Consider the following 19,863-nt stretch of genomic DNA (forward strand, 5'->3'; position numbering starts at 1 on the left):
AGGATAAAGCTATAACACTAATAAATTATTAGCACGCTGTAAAGCAAAGACCTTGCGTTAATATAAAGCTTATTTACGATCAATTTATATCGATCGAAGCTTAGACGTAAGTGTTTTCGATAGTTTACGAATCTTATAGATTTTTAACGGAATTAAAAGATGCAATATCAAGATCGAAAAAGTCAAAGCAGCTCTTTTACTTGAATCAATAATAAAGAAACTCTTTTTAAAAACTTTAACTTTTTTGCTTTAAACAAAAACAAAGAAACTCTTCGACGAGCAAATCAATAAGCTTAATTAAAAAGCTGCGGCTAAACTAATATATAAAAGCTAGCTAAAAAGCGAAGAATTCACGTACGATACTTCCGATTTAAAAGACGCAAAAATATTCGAAGCTATTAAACTTATAAAAAAGGATATCACTTTTAAAGACAATTACGAGCACTTAATCATTCGCTTAAAAAGAAGTAAAACTAACTTTAATAACGATAGTATAAATATAATTGTAGCGGCAACTAAGGTTATTACGTGTGCTATAGCGGCCTTACGAGACTTATTTAAATACGACTTTTAACTTTCGAATGCTCTTTGTTTTCGCCGTATTACAAGAGCTTTTATAATTGCAAAACTAATCGAAATTTTACGAAGCAGACTTATAGTTGCCGGAGTCTTAAACTTTTAATTATATATTAGCTACAGCTTTCGTCGTAGAGGCGCTTTATAAGCTAAACTAAATAAAGTCACTTATGAAGAGATACAGTTGATAGGACGTTGGACTTCAAACGCTTTTTTAAGCTACTTATATACAAACTTAGTTTTAAAATTCGCGCTTAGCTTACGAATCTTAGCAAAACGCTATCTTTTATTATAAAACAACTTTTATAAGTTCTTCTCTTTTAGAAGCATTTGATCTTTTAATTAAACCTTATAATATCACACCTTTATTAGCTTTGAAGTCGCTTTATAAATACATTACACTTACTATTATTATAAAACACGTCTTTATAATACTATACTATTATATACACATTTACTTCGCTTCGTAGCACTTTTTATATCTAGCTACGAATCGCTTTTCACTTTTTACTTTTTTTAAACCTTTTACTTCTTTTTAGCATAGGCTTTACTTTGGCTTCTTTGAGCTTAGCTTATTCCTTGACAGCTAGCTTCGTCTTAGCAAGCTATTCTTAGCTACTTTAAAAGCTTGCTAGCCAGCTATTATTATATTAATTAAAGCTTAAAGGCGCTTGTTAGCTAAAACTTAAAAGAACTTTATTTTTCTTTTTTTTAAGCAATCGAGTTTAAAGATAAAATGTTTATATTTATGCTATTAAAAGAGGAAGCGGGCTATAACTTTTAATGCTTTGAAAGGCTGTCGATAAGACATAAGATAAAGGTCTTTAGTCAGTTTAAGCTATATTATAGTAGTAATTTCTTAAAGTCAAAAGTCTTTAGCAACGATCGATTATTTAAAAGTCATTTTCTTTATTCGCTATCTTTGGCCTTACTTCATGTATTCAAAATAGCTTTAATTAAGAGCGTTAGGCTTTTTTAAGCTTAGCTCATTCCTTGACAGCTGGCTTCGTCTTAGCAAGCTACTCTCAGCTACTTCAAAAGCTTGCTAGCCAGCTATTATTACATCAATCAAAGCTCAAGGGCGCTTGTCAGCCAAAACTCAGAAGAACTTCACCCTTCTTCTTTCCAAGCAATCGAGTTTGAAGATAAACAACGTTTTTGATTGTCAGCAACGCTAAGGATGATGACAGTGTTGACTCGGCACCAGAACACGGGCAGCCACAAACTGAACGACAGTACAACAACAAATCCGGCAGTGGGAATACCATATACTCGATATTTCTCGAGAATTTCCAGCAGATCCGAGAAAGAATTCAGAGAATTCTATGTTTTGCTGAACTCCAGTTCTGAAGTGTTTATCACCGATAAAGAGAAACGGGATTACAAGCTATAGGCCGAATTGCGAGCCGAAGGCCAAGGAGCAGGAGGGTCTGATGAAGTCCAAGCTCCTTTTCAATAGCATTATGCCTGGAGCCAGACGATAAGAGAACTTCCTAGCCGCTCTCTGCTCTGCAGGCAAGGGTCTACCCCCCCCCGCGTCCACCCCTACCGACCCTGGACCTATCGCCTGAGACTGGAAACGCTGAGAAGGTAAGCTTGGAGGACGTTGCCTACCTTAGAGGGCAAGATCTCACTCCGAGCAGGGTCAGCTCCACCGTTATCGGGATATATTTGAGTGATCAACACCAGTGATATCGTTACTTCGATATTTCCCTACATCTTTTGCATCCGTTCCTGATCAGCCCACTCGTGAACTCTGATGATAGGGATGGATATTCATTTATTCGACATTCGTAAAGACGAGAGATCACACCTGCTGTATTTGATCAGATGTGGCGACCCCGTTTCGTTGTGACTGAAAGTCCTGCCAACTTGCTCGGGATTAAAGGTACGTGAACAAAATGATCCTACCTTGCCTGATCCCGCTCATGCACCTAGGTGTTGATGACCACGAAACAAACACAGGCGCGCCAATGAGCACACATAATAGCTATCGGTATACGAGGATACTTGTACTCTGCAGGAATTACAGGGAGGAGATAAGGCACATTTGCGCGACGGGGAATTTTGGACAGTGTGTCGCCACACGCACGAAGCTAAGCACCAACGACAAGAAGCGGAACTTTGTCCCAATTCAGCACCGAAGGTTCTCAGAGCGATGACACCCTGGAGCATTGCAGACATCACTTATACGACCCGTCGATTCGACATAAGTAGGGTGATTCTCACTCGCTAATTCCAAATCATCCCAATATGACACCCGCAAAGCATCTTCTCTTGTTGGATATATCAATCCTACAAGCAATCCACTCATCCTTACACTCATTCTGATACTTATCCTTTCGCCATTTCGAAGCACTGATATACCTACTACCTGGGTGATCACCAATCCATTCTAAGAATCAAAACACTCGTGTATGGCTTCCCTATTTTCCCATCCACGACATCAATCGCTAATACATTTCTCCTTAGCATTCATCATGTGCCAAATACTAATCGGCACCAAAAAATACCACAACTGTCCTAGCTCCTGCAACACCGTGTCAAAGTCTCTCAATCGTTGTCAACCCTCGATCGCTTCGGGCACGCCATGCCCTAATCCCAAGGAGGTTCCTCTGGGCTCATCCACCAGCCGCGATCAGTGTCCAAATCACAGAGACGAAGGCTATTCACGCTGAATCCTTACCGCCGGCTGATTCTGGATATATAAAGACGATGTTGTTTGGACGTGATGATTGGTCTGGGCTTTTGGCTTTAGCTTTTGGCTTTTGGCTTTGGCTTTTGGTTGTAGTCGCAGTAGCCCGTCGTGGTTTCGTGATTCCGCAAGATCATGCATCGTGATGTGCTGATGTGTTTCGTAATTTGATTGCTGGCCATGATGGCTGACGTTGTTTCGCGGGGAATGGATCCGTTCCGGAGGTCGAAGGTAATAAGACTGGGCCTGGCTTCTGTTACGTTGAGCCAGGAATTGTTGGATTCATATTCTTTTGCTAGAATATGTTTCATTCACCCTCATATCTCTGTGAGCCCAACCATTAGGGATAATCACTTGCATCTCGTGTGGTGGCAGAAGGGGAACCAGTCACACGATCATGACTGACAATTTTCAACTCCCAACTCCGTCGTTTCCAGAGGGCCCAGTGGACGAGAGAGTGAAGGATCGCCCGTACCTTACCCGCGAGTATATTAGGAGGAGTGCAATGATTCGAACGCCCACGTCTTTACGTTGCTACAAGTATTACGCAGTCGCCTGGCCCTTCTGCTTACTGTGCTCCCCTTCGACTCCATCCTGTCGTCACCCAAGCGCTATGATCACGGGACTCACTGCAGCTTGAGACTAGCGCATTCGGGGTAAATATCCAGTTAGCTTGATTAGTCACATGACCTTCCCCTCCCCGCATCTTGTACAAGCGCAACCAACATCGACCGTAGTGGGTGGGTGCATATAAATATTGAACATCTTGATCTTGCAAAATGAAGGAGGAGATGTACGTCCGAGATGCGAAGGGCTTATTCCTTGACGGCGGTGCTTCCGGAATCTTGGAGATCTTACCCTGTGGCAACGTGATCAAATCACCATGGGCCGATCCATCGGACGACTGTCGCAAAGAACTTACAATCGAGCATGAGATATACGAGAAGCTAGGCCCGCATCCTCGCCTGATCAAAATCATTAGTTGGAACCTCCAAGATTGTTCTCTGACCATGGAACATATGCCAAAGGGAAACTTGCACAACTTTCTCCTCCAAAGCGATACGGTCACAGAAACTCAACGACTCCAGTGGGCTAAAGAGGCAGCAGAAGGCCTCCAGCTACTACACGCCGCGGACGTTATTCACTGCGATGTAAATCCCAAGAACTTTATGCTTGATGCACATCTAGGTCTTAAAATTGCAGATTTTTCGGGCTCATCACTTGCAGGCTCAAAGCCGTCCGCATATAATGGAACCCGATTCTCGATACCTGATGATGATAGGCGGCATCCACCGACGGTGCAAGATGATTTATTCGCGCTCGGCACTACGATCTACTTCATAATGACATCGCAGCTCCCTTTCCCTGAGCTTTCCGAGGAACAGGTCAAGGAGAACTACAAAAACAGCAGATTTCCCGACGCCTCGAAGCTAAGCTGTGGAGAAGTCATCCAACAGTGCTGGAAATCTCAAATTGCCTCTGCACAAGAAGTATATGACTCTATTCGAAGCATTCAAGGGCACAACTTCACTGAATCTTGATTGTATTCCGGTTTATGTCAGTATTTAAGAGGCAAACCCTGCTCAGTTATTCTCGATCACTTCGCTGACGATATCTTAGCTTTCTTCGACTCGCACGGTCTAAATTGGGCGCGTCCTAGCCGTCGATGCCTTTATCATGAATCCATTCTCGTGTCTCGGGAGGCGGTCTATGATGTGTTCATGTTGCTTGGGATTGATGGGTGCGAGGAAAGGGTGGCAAGGGTAGTAGACGCAACAGGGGGGCTTTTCTTTCACTGCAATACCCTGATCGATGCCGCATCTCAGAGGTACACGAAAAGCCTTTACATAAGCTTTCTGGCCGACTCTCCAGCTTCTTCGCGATGGTTCCTACCGCATCAAGATGACGTCGCCATCGGCTAGAAACACGTGTAGATGTAGGTCGCCTCTTCATCCTCGATATTTTGTGCATGCGTCCTTATCCTCCTTTTTCGCGATCCTAACAGTACACGCACCTCGGGAAGAGCGAACGCAAGCTCGCCCTTCCCGAGATGATTTTATTTCGCGCGTAAAAAATTAAAAAAAAATCGCTTCGCATCGCGGCGACGCTTTTAATACTATTTAAAGTCACGCCGAAGCGCTAGCTCAATCACGTGACCTTTTTTTTTCTTAATTAAATTTTTTTTTCGAAAAAATATTTTCGACTTTAATAATTATTTAGCGTCTTTATACTATCACGTGATATTTTTTAAATAACGAAAACCTTTTAAGATTTTTTTCTTATTTAATAAAGCAATAATAATTATAGAAAGAATATTTTAACCTTATTATTTTCTACTTAGCTAATAGATATTATAATTAACGTTAAGTTTTTTATTGTCGCCTTTCCCGAGATACGCGATTTTGAAAGCTATTATTCATTAAATCACGTAAGACTTGTTTGATAAGTAGCTAATACTTAGTTCTATACGTCACCTGAGAAAAAGTCTTTTTTTTATAAAAGCGCTATAATTAAATAAAAATAATACGATATTTTACGTGCTTTTTTAGTGTCGCCCTTCCCGAGATACGCGATTTTAAAGGCTATTATTTATCAAATCACGTAGGACTTGTCTAATAAGCAGCTAATACATAGTTCTATACGTCACGTGAAAAAAAATATTTATTTTATAAAAGCGTTTTTATTAAAAAATAATAATACGATATTTTGCGTGCTTTTTTAGTATCGCCCTTCCCGAGATACGCGATTTTGAAAGTTATTATATATCAAATCACGTAAGACTTATGTGATACGTAGCTAATACATAGTTTTATACGTCACGTGAAAAAAATCTTTATTTTATAAAAGCGTTTTTATTAAATAAAAATAATACGATATTTTGCGTGCTTTTTTAGTGTCGCACTTCCCGAGATACGCGATTTTGAAAGCTATTATTCATCAAATCACGTAGGACTTGTTTAATAAGCAGCTAATACATAGTTCTATACGTCACGTGAAAAAAAATATTTATTTTATAAAAGCGTTTTTATTAAAAAAAAATAATACGATATTTTGCGTGCTTTTTTAATATCGCCTTTCCCGAGATACGCGATTTTGAAAGCTATTATTCATCAAATCACGTGGGACTTGTTTGATAAGCAGCTAATATATAGTTCTATACGTTACGTGAAAAAAATATTTATTTTATAAAAGCGTTTTAATTAAATAAAAATAATACGATATTTTACGTGCTTTTTTTGTGACGACACGCCAGGTCTCCTGGACCTACCTTATATGCGCCAAGCTACTTCCTTCCTTTTTTCCTTCGTATTCTTCGTATTCTTTCATTCCCCGCTTTTTGACCTATGAACCATGGTTCACGAGTCTTTGGCGCTTTTACTTTCGTGTATATAGACTTTAGCTACTTTCGACCTTTATACTCGATAGTTGTTGATTTTAAGTTATTACTTTAAGATTCTCTTGAGCTTTTATGTGAACCCTCGCGCTCTCGTGAGTTCTTTTAAGTAATCGCTTAAGGTCGTCATATTATTAACAATTATCTTACTCCGCCGAGAACGGCTTTAATAATATTCTTCTTTTTTAGAATTCTTTAGTAATTGGACGTTAAAAAACATTTAAACGATACTAACGGTTACGAGAAGGCTTATTTTAAGTATAACTTAAAGGATAGCATTTATATAATATAGCAACTTTCGCTTCGCGGGTAAAATCTTCCGCACACTTCTTAAAGCTGCTTTAGCAGCTCTTTCTTCCTCTTTTACGGCCTAACTAGTAGTTCCTTTTACTTAAGAAGAAGCTATTAGTAAGCAAGACGATGAAGATGATCTTTCGGCCCTTACTAACCTCGAGGAAGCCTTGGCTTAATATTAAGCTCTTTTCTAGTCTTAACGAGAGGCTGCTAAGCTTAGAAAGCTTTTCGCAGATATAAAAACTCGCAACGAAGAGCTCGATAAAAACGCTAGCGAGCAAAAAACTCTCGCCGAAAGGGCTGAAAAAGAGGCCCGTCGAGCTCGAAAGGAACTGGACTAGCTTTAAGCGATCTTGCTAACTACGGAACGCTCGTTAAAGCCTCTTTAAGTCTCTTTCGAAGATAATTCTAAAAGCAAGGAGCTATATAGGCCTTCGGTCTCTTAGACCACTCTTTTTATTTATAGAACCGCTAACCCTCGCCGCTTCTTCGCCGACGACGATAAACCACTTTCTCTTCATAAGCTAACCAACTTTCGTACTCTAGTTAAGTTTAACACTTTTAGAGCTTCTTCTTTAGCTTTTTAAGGTCGCGCTCGTATCGAGCGGATCTTTAACCTTAAACAAAAGCTTTTAGACGGTGTAAGCTATCGAGCACGCTATTAGCAAGCTCGCGTCTTCGATAATTTAGAAGCTTTCGAAGAATACTTCTTTATAAAACGCTAACGCAAGAACTACGTTCTTGATTAAACCGAAGGAATAGCTTACTTGTTTTTAACCCTTTTGGTTATAGATCGTAGCAACTTCGTAACCGCTTCGGAACTCGTTTAGATCGCTTTCGAGTTTTTGAACGACTTCGTTAAAAAAGCCAAAGCGTCAATTGAGTTCGAAAAACTTTATATAAGGCTTAATTAGCAATTTTAAGACTTTTACTTTGTTTTTTCGGAGCTCGCTGCTACCGCCGAAATTAAGGACGAGGACCGATTACGTAAGGCTTTGCGTTCTAAGATTATTAAGACGCTGCGCGACCAGCTTTATTTGGAATTTGCTAAGATTATAACCTTTAAGGACTTTTAGATTGCCGTCTAACAATTAGCTGCTAGCTAATACGCGTTTGCAAAGCTTTACGACGCTTTATAAGCCAGGTATAATACTTAATTCGCGAAGAGCTTTTATAGTAAAGCTCGTACCGAATCCCGCTCGGCTTAAGGAGCAGCGGTCAAGCAAGTCACTTATTACGAGAACCGTTAAGGTAGCTTAACTTCCGTCTTTTTTCCTATCTTTTAGCGCTAAACTTTTAACAGCTTTAGCGCTAGTGTAGATCGATTTAATCGATTTAATAAATTCTCTTTTTTCGGAAACGCTTTTAAGTTAGCGATTAAGACTTTTGGATCGTTTCGCAAGGACTCGAATACGCCGAAGCTCTTTCGCTACCACTTAGTTAACGAGATAGAATACGGCGCTAGACTTGAATACGGCTTTTATTCGAATGACTCGGACGATAAGCCTTACTCCGATGCTCTTGAAGATCACTAAGAGCTCTTTCTTGCTGACCCCGACGCTCTTAATAAGAGAAACGTCGAGGCTTAAGCAAAGCCTCTTTTTTAAGCTAGCTTCGAGACATACGATACTTCGATCTTACGAAGCTTCTTGGTGGTAAAGCTATGACTATACCCGTCACTTTTATTAAGAATGGCCTTTCGTACAAGGTATCTGCTTTGCTCGACTTAAAAGCTAATAAGTACGCGCTAATTAACTTAGCGCTACTTAAATCATTTTCTTTCTTTTTTAAACTTTTGATTCAACCCTTTTCGGCCTTATTCTTTATTAAATCATACAATAGAGCTCGTAGAGCTATTATCTTACATTTTGCACTTCTTAACCTTACGGTCGATAAGCGCGTTTAATCTTTTACTTTTTTTTTTATTATTAACCTTAGAAATCATAGCGTGATCCTCGGACGAACATAGCTAACTAAGCACCAGATTCTTTTTAACTGCGCCCGCCGCAAGCTTTATTAACTTCGCTTTAACCTTTCGACCGCTACTTACGCTAAACCTATTAAGATTATACACTTTAATTAGCGTAAAGTAAACGCTCGTCATTAGCACGACGCTAATAAACGTAATCGAGCTTTAGACCGCTTTTAAAGAGCTTACGACGTTAATTCATTCGTGAACTATAGTTTACGAGCGGATTAAGCAATAATAATAGTCGCTAAATCACCTTTTTCTTTTTAAAATCGTCCTCTTTCTTTTCGGAATCGTTTTCTTTCCGCTTTCTTTTTTAAGATTGTTGAACCTTTTTTTTCTATTTACTTTTTTTTAAAGCCGTTATTCCTTCGCTTTACGAAAACCACCTTTTCTAAGGACTACGCTAAATCAATGTCTTAGATGAACCGTAAGCTTGTGTTAACCGATATTGCTTCCGTAGAACTTTTTTTACTTATCAAACGCTTTCGCTAAACATTTAAGTACAAAATCAATAGAAACCTTAAAATCAACGGCGTCTTCGGACACGCCTTTTATATGATTGCTCGATAAAAAGACGTAGAACTGTTCTTTACGTCTTTTTACGAGCTCGATTGCTTGATCTCCGAGCGTCAGACGATTGCTTTTACTTAGGTTGATTATTAAGCAACGCTGACACGCTTTACTAACGGCTTTATCTTTGCTATCGATTTTGCAGCAGAACTGTTAGAGCTTATTAACGACCCTTTTATTTTTCTCGAATACTTCGATTATACATACGTGTTTTTTAAGGCCGCTAGCAACGTGCTAGCACTACACAAGCTTTACGATTATAAAATCGAGCTTTTCGAAAGGGGAGAGAAGGCGCTTCGGTACTTACTATTGTACAAGATGTCGATCCTTGAGCTAGAGCTTATTAAAGCTTACTTTATCGACAATCTTAATAAAGGTTTTATCGAACTTTTAATAGCGTTATTTGTAGCTTTAGTTTTGTTTGCTAAGAAACAAGACGGTTCCTTTCGCTTTTGTATTGACTTCCGCGCGCTGAACAACCTTACTCGTAAAGATCGATACCTTTTCTTCTTGATCGATGAGACCTTCGCACGTCTTTTAAGAGCTAAAATCTTTACGAAACTCGACATTCGGCAAGCCTTTCACAGAATACGAATGGACCCAGCTTTAAAAGAGCTTATAATATTCAGAATACGTTACGGTGCTTATAAGTGCAAGGTCCTTTTATTCGGACTGACTAATAGACCCGCCATTTATCAACGCTATATAAATGACCTCTTTTTCGACTTCTTAAATATCTTTTGCACGGCATATTTAGACGACATCTTGATCTACTCCTCCGACCTTTTAAAGCACGCTTACTACGTCCGCTAGGTTTTTTAACGACTCGACGACGCTAGCTTCTAGGCTAATATTAAAAAATGCGAATTCAGCATTATTAAAGTAAAATACTTAAGCTTTATCATTTCTATCGAAAGCTTAAAAGTAGATCCGGATAAGACGTCGATAATAAAGCATTAAGCGCTTTTCATAATCGTCAAAAGCGTTTAAAGCTTTTTTGGATTTTATAACTTCTACCGCCGTTTTATTCGAGACTACGGCGTGATCGCGAAGCTTTTAATACACTTGATTAAAGCTAACGTTTCTTTTTTATTTAATTCTTAATATTAAAGAAGCTTCGATCTTTTAAAGCTCGCTTTGATTACTTCGCTAATCTTATAGCATTATAATTAAGACTTCTTTTGTATGCTAAAAACTAACGCTTTAGACGGCGTAGTCGCTTTAGTCTTTTCTTAAAAGCATAGTTCCGATTAGCTATTAGTCGCTTACTACTTTAAAACCATAGCTCCCGTTAAGCTTAATTACGTCGTTTACGATAAAGAGATGCTGGCTATTATACGCTCTTTTAATAACTTTCGCGCCGAACTCGCCGGCTTTTTTTATTAAGTTCAAGTAATCACCGATCACAAGGCTTTAAAGTACTTTATAACCTTTAAGACTTTTAACGCCCGTTAAGCACGCTAAGTAGAGCTCTTTTCCGATTACAACTTCATCATTACGTATAGACTAAGTAAAGACAACTCGCTAGCTGACGCGCTAATACGTCGTACCGAAAAGCTCTTTTCTTAAAACAGCTTTAAGCGCACTTAACGCTTGCAAACGCTGCTCCGCGCCGATAACGTTGACCTACGACTCTTGACCGAAGAGCTACGCTAACTTACGCTTTCGAAGACCGCCGTCATTATCGAAGAGATCGCGGAGCTCTTACCGATATTCCGAATTATTAATTAAGTTTTAAAAGTTAATCGGACCGCTTTTAGCTTTATAGCATTTCGAGTTTAAGCTTTTAAAGCTGAGTTCTTACTCGTGAACTACGGTTTACGAGCTAAACTTATTATAAAAGGCGACTTGCTGCTTTATAACAGTCGCTTATTAGTTCTCGACGTTTAAAACTTGCGCTTATTACTCGTTCGAAAAGTCTACGACTAAGTATTTACAGCATACTTTAGCTCTCGCAAAACTTATAAGCTCTTTGCAACATAATATTACTAGCACGGTATAACCAGATTCGTTAACTAGTATTGCTGTAACTGCTACGCTTGCAAACGAGCTTTAGTGCTTCGCGATAAAAAACCTAGTTTGCTTTAATCTTTCTCGATCTCTTCGCGCTTTTAAGAGCACGTCATTATGGATTTTTATAGCTTTAATAAAGACAAGCACGGCTACGACAACGTCTTTATAGTAATCGATCGCTTTTTTAAGCAAGCAATCTCGATCTTTTATCATAAGTCTATCGACGCTAAAGGCTTCGCCAAGCTTTATATCTATTATATTTATAAGTATTTTAAAGCTCTTTTGATATTGACTTTTGACAGAAGACCTTAATACTGGTCCGAATTCTAGAAAGAATTTAATAAGATCTTTAATACTAAATTGACCTTTAGCACCGCCGCATATCTCGAGACTAACGGTCAAACCGAAATCTATAACTAGTACTTGCAAAAGCGCTTCCGTCTTTTCGTAAGCTACTATTAAGACGATTGGAATGAGTTCCTTTTTATAATAGACTTCGTTTAATTGACGCTCTTTTACGACTCTTTCGGCGGTCTTTCCCTTTTTAAAGTAATTTACGGCTACGCCTTTCGGACCACTTGGAATTAAAGCTTAAAACGACTTGACGACTAAACTCTTTTTCGCAAGCTCAATTAAAACGAAGCTTGCGCTTACGCTAACCGCTACTTCGGAGCTTAGAACCTCGCTAGAGAGCACCTTTAGCGCGCTTAAAACCGCATGACTAAACAAGCTAATAAATTAAAGCGCTCGATTGACTTCGACGTTAATGATAAGGTTTAGTTGGATATACGCTCGTTTTTTACTTTTCGACCGTTAAAGAAGCTCGATAATCCGACGAACGGACCGTTCGAAGTTACCGATAACGTTTATAATAGCTTTAAACTTAAGCTTTTCGAGTCAATAAAAGTTTACTTAGTCTTTCACCCCGGACGATTACGAAAAGCTCTTAATGACTTTACTCTCGAGCAAATCATTCTTGAACTTGACTCGATTAATATTACTAGCGAACTTGAGTACGAAGTAGAAAATATTCTAGCGGTACGCTAAATTAAAAAGCACTTTGAATACCGCGCTTTTTAGCTCGGCCGCGACATTGACCTTACTTAGTACTCCGCTTTCGACTTTATGTACGCTCTTTTTAAGGTACGTGACTTCTATTTGGAACACAAAGAGCTCTTCGGCCTTTTCGCGAAGCTCTTCGAGTAGATCAAGGTTTATTCGGACGGTATTAATGACTACGATCACTTGAGCAGTGATAAAGCAATAGATAAACGCTCGAAGACGAGCTTTTTTCGGACGGGAAGGTAGTGTGACGATACGCTAGGTCTCTTGGACCCACTTTATATGCGCTAAGCTACTTCTTTCTTTTTTTCCTTCGTATTTTTCGTATTCTTTTATTCTTCGCTTTTTGACTTATAAACTATAGTTCACGAGTCTTTGGCGCTTTTACTTTCGTGTATATAGACCTCAGCTACTTTCGACCTTTACACTCGGTAGTTGTTGATTCTAAGTTATTACTTTAAGATTCTCTTGAGCTCTTATGTGAACCCCCGCGCTCCCGTGAGTTCTTTCAAGTAATCGCTTAAGGTCGTCACATTTTTAGTATCGCCCTTCTCGAGATACGCGATTTTAAAAGCTATTATTCATCAAATCACGTGGGTATTGTTTGATAAGCAGCTAGTACATAGTTTTATACGTCACGTAAAAAAAAATATTTATTTTATAAAAGCGTTTTTATTAAAGAAAAATAATACGATATTTTGCGTGCCTTTTTAATGTCGCCTTTCTCGAGATACGCGATTTAAAAGCTATTATTAATTAAATCACGTAAGAACTTCTTTATTAAATAGCTGATACTCGGTTCTATACGCTACGCAAAAGAATATAAACTTTATAAAAGAAATTAAATAGAAAAAAGGTTATAATATCTTTTATTTCTTTATAATAACTAGTCTTTCGAAATAATAAATAAAATAAAAAATTATTAATAGAATCAAGTACGGCTTTTTAGATCTGCTTTCAAAACTAATAGTTATATTATTTTTAACTTTTAAAATAATACATTTTTTATTAAATTATTAAAAAAAGTTTCGTATATATATAAAAATTTATATTACGTTATTATACGATTCTTTTAATAGAATTCCTTAAATTTGAAAACAACCGTAATCCTCTTTCATTCTTTATAATATAAATCGAAAACCTTATAATTTTAAATATATTTTTCATGCGATAAAATTTTGATGTTCTTCGAAATATTAAGCTTTCTATTAACTTAGCCAATACGAAATAAGCATATTATGCTTCAACCTTAAGCTTATTTAAACTTATCCTTTACTTTAAAGTTAAGAATATATATCGAAAGTTAAAGTAATACTATTATATATATAATAACTTGCAATAACTTAATCTTTAATAACCCGATAATAATGATTTATTTATAAAGCACTTATTATATTACTAAAAATATTATAAACTATATTTACTTATTTATATTTACTCGATAAACTAATAACTTTATTTAAAAATATCACAATTTATATATAATATGGTGGAGTTGCGGCTCTGTATTTGTTTTGTCTATATATATAGTACTGATGCTAAGCACCTTTGTCACGTAGGTGCGCTGCATGCTTTAGCTTTGCTAGGCACGTAGTTAAGTCACGTGCAAGCTTTTATATAAACGAGTAGTTAATTCTTTCTTGAACTAGCACCATATTATTATATAATATAATACACGTACTTATAGCATATATTCGAATGTCTTTCGATCGTTTTCTTTCTTTCCTTTTATTTACTTACGATTCTATTATAATTATATTTATATATATCTTTTGATTTAACGTTAAGTATTGTGGAAGGGAAGAGCTTCGACATATACCTAACGTTAAATCAAGAGATATATATGAATATAGCTATAGTAAAATCGTAAGTGAATAAAAGAAGAAGAAGAAGACGATCGAAAGACACTCGAATGTGTGCTATAAGTACGTGTATTATATTATATAATAGTATGATGCCGGTTTAAGAAAGAACTAACTACTCGTTTATATAAGAGCTTGCACGTAACTTAATTACGTGCTTAACAAAGCCAAAGCATATAGCGCACTTACGTAACAAAAGTGCTTAACATTAGTATTATATATATAAATAAAATAAATATAAAGCTTTAACTTTATTATATACGTCTTTCTTTCGAATTAAACTCGCTTTCGAATCACCTTTTATTAAGGTAGTAAAGTTAAGTTTGCAAGACGAGCATATAACCGAATTGCATAATCGCAATACAATCTTAAAGTACTACTTAAAGATGTATCGCTAGATCGGTATTAATACGAAGCGTATATAATATAACAAAGAAGATAAGAATAGCAACGAAAATATAAGATAATCTTTCGAATTTAATTCTTTTTTATATCTTTTATAACTTTTTTATTTAATTACAAAAACAATATCAATTTGAGCGTTAATATTATTATTAAGATAAGCGTGCGCCGGTTTAAGCGATCAAGTAATAACGCACTGCCGAATCGGTAGTAGCGTAAAGCTTAAAGCGGTAACGTAATAAAGAAAACAAAAGCAGCAATATATACTCGAAGTCTTATTATAAACAATACTTTTTTTTTATATTAACTTTATACTTTTTTATTTTCTTTTTAATATTATTATTTATTAACTTTATCTTTTATTATTATATTATCGATCTGCTTTCGATGCGTAAGCTACGTAAGTAAAACTATCGATAATATTGCGAGTCGATGTATCTTTTTCGTTAACAAATCTATTAAATACGAGCGTTGCCGTATTATTAAATCAACTTGCATCTTCGTAAGTTATTTTACTTTCCGTCTTACACTTGTTTTAACTCCGATTCGATAGCTTTTCGCAAAAGTCGTTAATGCCGGTATAATTTTAATAGATGCGATAACGGCTATAAATAATAAAATTAAAACGGCCGACGACGTTTTTCGTAAAAGCATAATTGTAAATAACTTTTTTATAAAGACTCGCCGTGCTTTTACTTTTCGAATTAATAATGCTTTCTTTTTTTTTCGAGCTCGTATCGCCGCTGCTTCTTTTGCCGCCGCTAATGCTAAAAGTCTTTTAATTAACTTAAGTTTCGTTTCGGCGTTGCGCTTATTTGCCGCCGCTATTACCGCCGATCTAACTTCGTTAGACTTGCTGCGTTAAATCTTAATTGTAATAGATCGAAATAATACTTTGCTAAGTAACTTTTTTAATTGCGTAAGTGTATATTACGAACTTTTTATAATTCTTTTTCGATCTGATTACGATAAATTGCTAAAAAGTCTTCGTTTTTTTTATCTTTATCTTCGGAATCGCTAGCACTTTTTTAAGCAAAAAAGCTCCGCCGAAATGCTCGCTAAGCTTTTAATCGCGGCAATACCGGTAGTTTTTCTTCGCGAAGTTTTAACCGTAGCAATACTTATAATTTTATAAAAGGTTCGAGTCGTAGCAACATCGATAAGACTTCGAAAAGTAAGAGCAATGCTTAAAGTGCTATAAAAAGCTCTCGTATTATTTTATTTAGCTTTAAATTATAAAGTCGGAAAGGTTTTTATCGCATGTCGGCAGCTTATTAAGTAATTAATATAATAGATTTTTCGTATGCTTTTTTTAATCAGCTTCCGAGTAAAGTCCGTTTTGTATATATGATATACTCGTATATAATAGATCGAGAGCATATAAGTATAATAACGTAAGGCTTTTTAATATAAAAAAAGAAATAAAAAAAGTATAAAAAAAAAAAACAAAAAAAACTAAACTTAAATAAAAAAAAAATTAAAAATTAAATTTAAACTCGACCTTTTTTTTACGTATAATTATGCTTTTATAACTTAATTACTTTTTATTGCTTCTTTATCACTGCTTATAAAGACTTTTACGTATTAGTTCCGTTGCTCTTTCGTAAAGCTAAGTAATCGAATAACAAATCTATTTAAGCGCTTAATTTAAAAGCCGGACTCGGCCACTTTATTTAATAAAAGCTATTTTAAAGATCTCTTTATATAAAGCTTAAAGCGAAGTAGTAACGCTTCGAGAGTATATCGTACGTAAAACTTTTTTAATCGATTGCCGGCAAATATTCCGTTTAACAAAGCTTCGTTTTTTTTTAACTCTTTCAACTTATAATATCTTTTTGTATTTACCGACGAAATTTAATAAAAGCTAAACTATCGAAAATCTAGCTTCTTAACGTTAAACATATCTACTTTACGTACCGAGTCGTGCTTAAAAACTAAGTCACTTACTTTTAAAAGTTTAATTCGAAGGTTTTTCTTATTATTAAAAGCATCTTTTCTTTTTTAACGATAGCGAGTTTTCTTAAGTATAGCTTTCGTAGCGTTTTCGTTTCGCATCCGGAATTAACGTGCTTTTAATTCGATAAGCTTAGCACGATTAATTACTAGCTTTTAAAATAACGTAATTTAAAATTAAATTCAAGTCTTAATCGGAAGCATTACTTCTTTATTATATATTATATAAAAGAAAGTGAATCCGATAAAAGTATGCATTAAAATGCGGTCGGCGAATAAGACGGCTAGCAATTGCGCAATTTAATCGGTGCTTTTAAGCTTATTTAATACGTTTTTAATTAATCCGTAGCCGCGTTCTATTATTTTATTCGCTTAAAAGTAGTATATTAAGATTACGATTCGATTAATTCTTTAATTATTAAGTAAATCGATTACTTTTTTCTTAAATTCCGAACTTCCGTCGATTATCAATTAAAAGAAAATCTTATAACGGCAAATAATGTTTTTTTAAATAAACTTAGCTATCGAAAGCGAATCTCGAGTCCGAATCGCTTTCGCTTCGATTTATTTACTTATATCGTTTTTAATAACAATTAAATAGCTTTTATTATTGCGTGCAAATAAATAAGTAATATCGATAGCTTAACGTTTTATTAAGCTATTAAATCGAGTAAAATGCAATAGCTCTTCGAGCTTATTAGCTGCTCGGTGCTAGTATTTTTTATAAGTCTTAACGAATCGTTTAACGTTCGTATAGCATTTATTTTAAAAATAGCGTTAAGATATACGGTAATAAGTTAATTTATAGCTTTTATAATTACTTTTATCGTAACAAGCCGTAATAATATCCGTTTTAATTAAAGGCTTATCGATTATTAATCGGAAAAAAAGACTTTTCGTCGAGAGTCTTTAAAGTTTTTTATCGTTCACTTCGTATTTAATAGCTTTTTTTTTAAACTTACGGTATTTTATTTTATTTAAGTCTTTAAGTCTTCGCAAAGTCGTTAAGAAAATAGCTATTCGAATTGATTTTAAAAAGTATTCGATTAAATTTAAAAGACTTTCGTAATCGTAATCGTCGTTAAACTCGTTTAAGTTTGCATTCTTCGTTTCTTTCGAGCGTTAAAACATATCTTTAAAAATAGATTAGCGAATATCTATTAAAAAGTCCGTCGAAAATCTTTCGAAGCCGTTTCGAGCTTTAATAAGTTTTAAGTCGATTAATAAGCTATTATTAAATTCATTTTTATCTTCTTCGCTTGAATCATCGAAGTGTTATAGCCGTCTCGATAATATATCGATAGCGGTATAATCTTTATCGAAGATATATCGAACTTTAAAATCGAAAAAATTAATTTAAGCTAGCTAGCGTATAATTAAAGCCGAAAGTATATTAATAACTTTTCGTCGAAGTTAAGCAACAAGCATTTTAGCGTTAGTTTTAAAGATAAAGTGCACTTTAATAATTTATAACTTAAGTTTTTTAAAGACTTTAAGTACTTCGCGGCACTTTTATTTAATAGCGTCGTAATTCCGTTTTGCTTTCGTTTAAGTTTCGGATTCGTATCGAGCCGGTTATACTTTATTAAAAATAATCTCGCGTTAATCGATATATCTTTTTTATCTTTTTAAGTTAGCGTCCGTTCTTATTATTATTTTTTTGTTTTAATTTTCGTAATCGATTTTAATTAAAACCGAAGCCGTCGTTAAAGCATTTTATAGCATTCGTATAGCTTTCGAATACGCTTCGATCTATTATTAATCTATATCTTTTTTTATAAAGTTATAAAAAAAGTTAATAATATATACGAATCTTTTAACTTAAATACGAAAGTAAAAGCAAAAGCTTAAAAATCTTTTAACTTTAATAACGTTTTCGAAAGTTTTTTAATTATTAATCTTAATAACTTTATCCGCAGCGGGTTTTCGACTTTTCGAATTATATACGAATCTTATTATATTTATTTTATTTTAATAGAATTATAATTTTTCTTCGATTATAATATTAACGCGCTTAATCCGTTTTAAAGTCTTATCGATGTTTTAAATATATTCGAGCACGAATCGGCGTATACTTAAAAGTGCTTTTTCGTCGGAATAATCCGTTTATAATCCTTTTACTTTAATATCGTCGATAAATAATATAAAGACTTTAAGTTATAAAAGACTTAAAATAAAATTAATTATTCAAACGAATTAAGCTATCGAATTTATAATACTTTACGGAAAAGTAATGCATCGGAAAAGACTTAATAATGTAAAGAAAGCGGTAAAGTCTTTACTCGATTAATAGAATATTTATTAATTATAGTTCGAATAAAAGTCGATTAAGTTAGCTATTTAATAATTAAAAAACTTTTTAACAAACTTATTTATAATTAAAAGTAGATTAACGTCCTTCTTTATAACTATATTAAATAGAATTGCTAAATTGATAAGTCGGTATTGGCCCGGCTGCTTTTTAGCTATTAAAAACTATTGATTCCGGTATAGTCTTTCGCAATACTTTAAAACTCTTTTATTAAGCTTGTTTTAAAGCATTTTAATAACAATAAGTTATAAAGCTTTCGAGCACGAGTAATTAAAAGCTTGCTAAGCCGTATATAAGATAATTTTAAGCTTAATCGATAGTAAAACGTCGTCGTAAAATTTACCGCACTTTTATTAAGCGAATGCAATTGATTTTTCTTTGCTTAACATTATCTTTTTAAACAAATCTTTTTCTTTAAGTCGTAAAGTATTATCGATATTTAAGTTCGTTATACGTTCGAGTGTGATTCGAAAGCCTTTCGATATATCGGCAATACGCAGAAAAAAGTATTGCTTGTATTCTTTTACTTGCTTTTATAACGTATCTTTAGCTTTCGATAGCTTATATTAATCAACTTTGCTATTTAATACTGCTTTTACGCCGTTTGCTTCGTTAATTAGTTTAATTTTTTTATTTTTAGTTTTATATATACCGAACACTTTAACTAAGTTTAAAAAGATCTTTTTTCGAGTTCGATAAAATATCGAATTTTAATAATCGATATAATCGTAATAGCGAATTATAAAGTTATTAATGCTA

At 35.0% G+C, this 19,863-nt stretch overlaps 2 protein-coding genes across 2 annotated transcripts; both read left to right on the plus strand.

The window, feature by feature from the left end:
• Positions 1 to 2,406: 2,406 nt before the first annotated feature.
• L3040_008440 (uncharacterized protein) lies at positions 2,407 to 2,738 on the plus strand (the record flags this gene model as incomplete). The annotated part of the gene is made up of 2 exons (XM_066154049.1): positions 2,407 to 2,464; positions 2,515 to 2,738. 2 exons carry the CDS (start codon positions 2,407 to 2,409, stop codon positions 2,736 to 2,738), a joined length of 282 nt encoding a protein of 93 aa, XP_066010588.1.
• Positions 2,739 to 4,050: 1,312 nt separating this feature from the next.
• On the plus strand, positions 4,051 to 4,915 carry L3040_008441 (uncharacterized protein; the record flags this gene model as incomplete). Its single annotated transcript, XM_066154050.1, has 3 exons — positions 4,051 to 4,656; positions 4,718 to 4,828; positions 4,892 to 4,915. The coding sequence occupies 3 exons, from the start codon at positions 4,051 to 4,053 to the stop codon at positions 4,913 to 4,915; spliced, it is 741 nt and encodes a 246-aa protein (XP_066010589.1).
• Between the last annotated feature and the right edge of the window lie 14,948 nt (positions 4,916 to 19,863).

Source organism: Drepanopeziza brunnea, assembly GCF_022702325.1.
Source record: "Drepanopeziza brunnea f. sp. 'multigermtubi' strain 214-2 chromosome Unknown ctg15, whole genome shotgun sequence".
NCBI classification, from domain to species: domain Eukaryota; kingdom Fungi; phylum Ascomycota; class Leotiomycetes; order Helotiales; family Drepanopezizaceae; genus Drepanopeziza; species Drepanopeziza brunnea.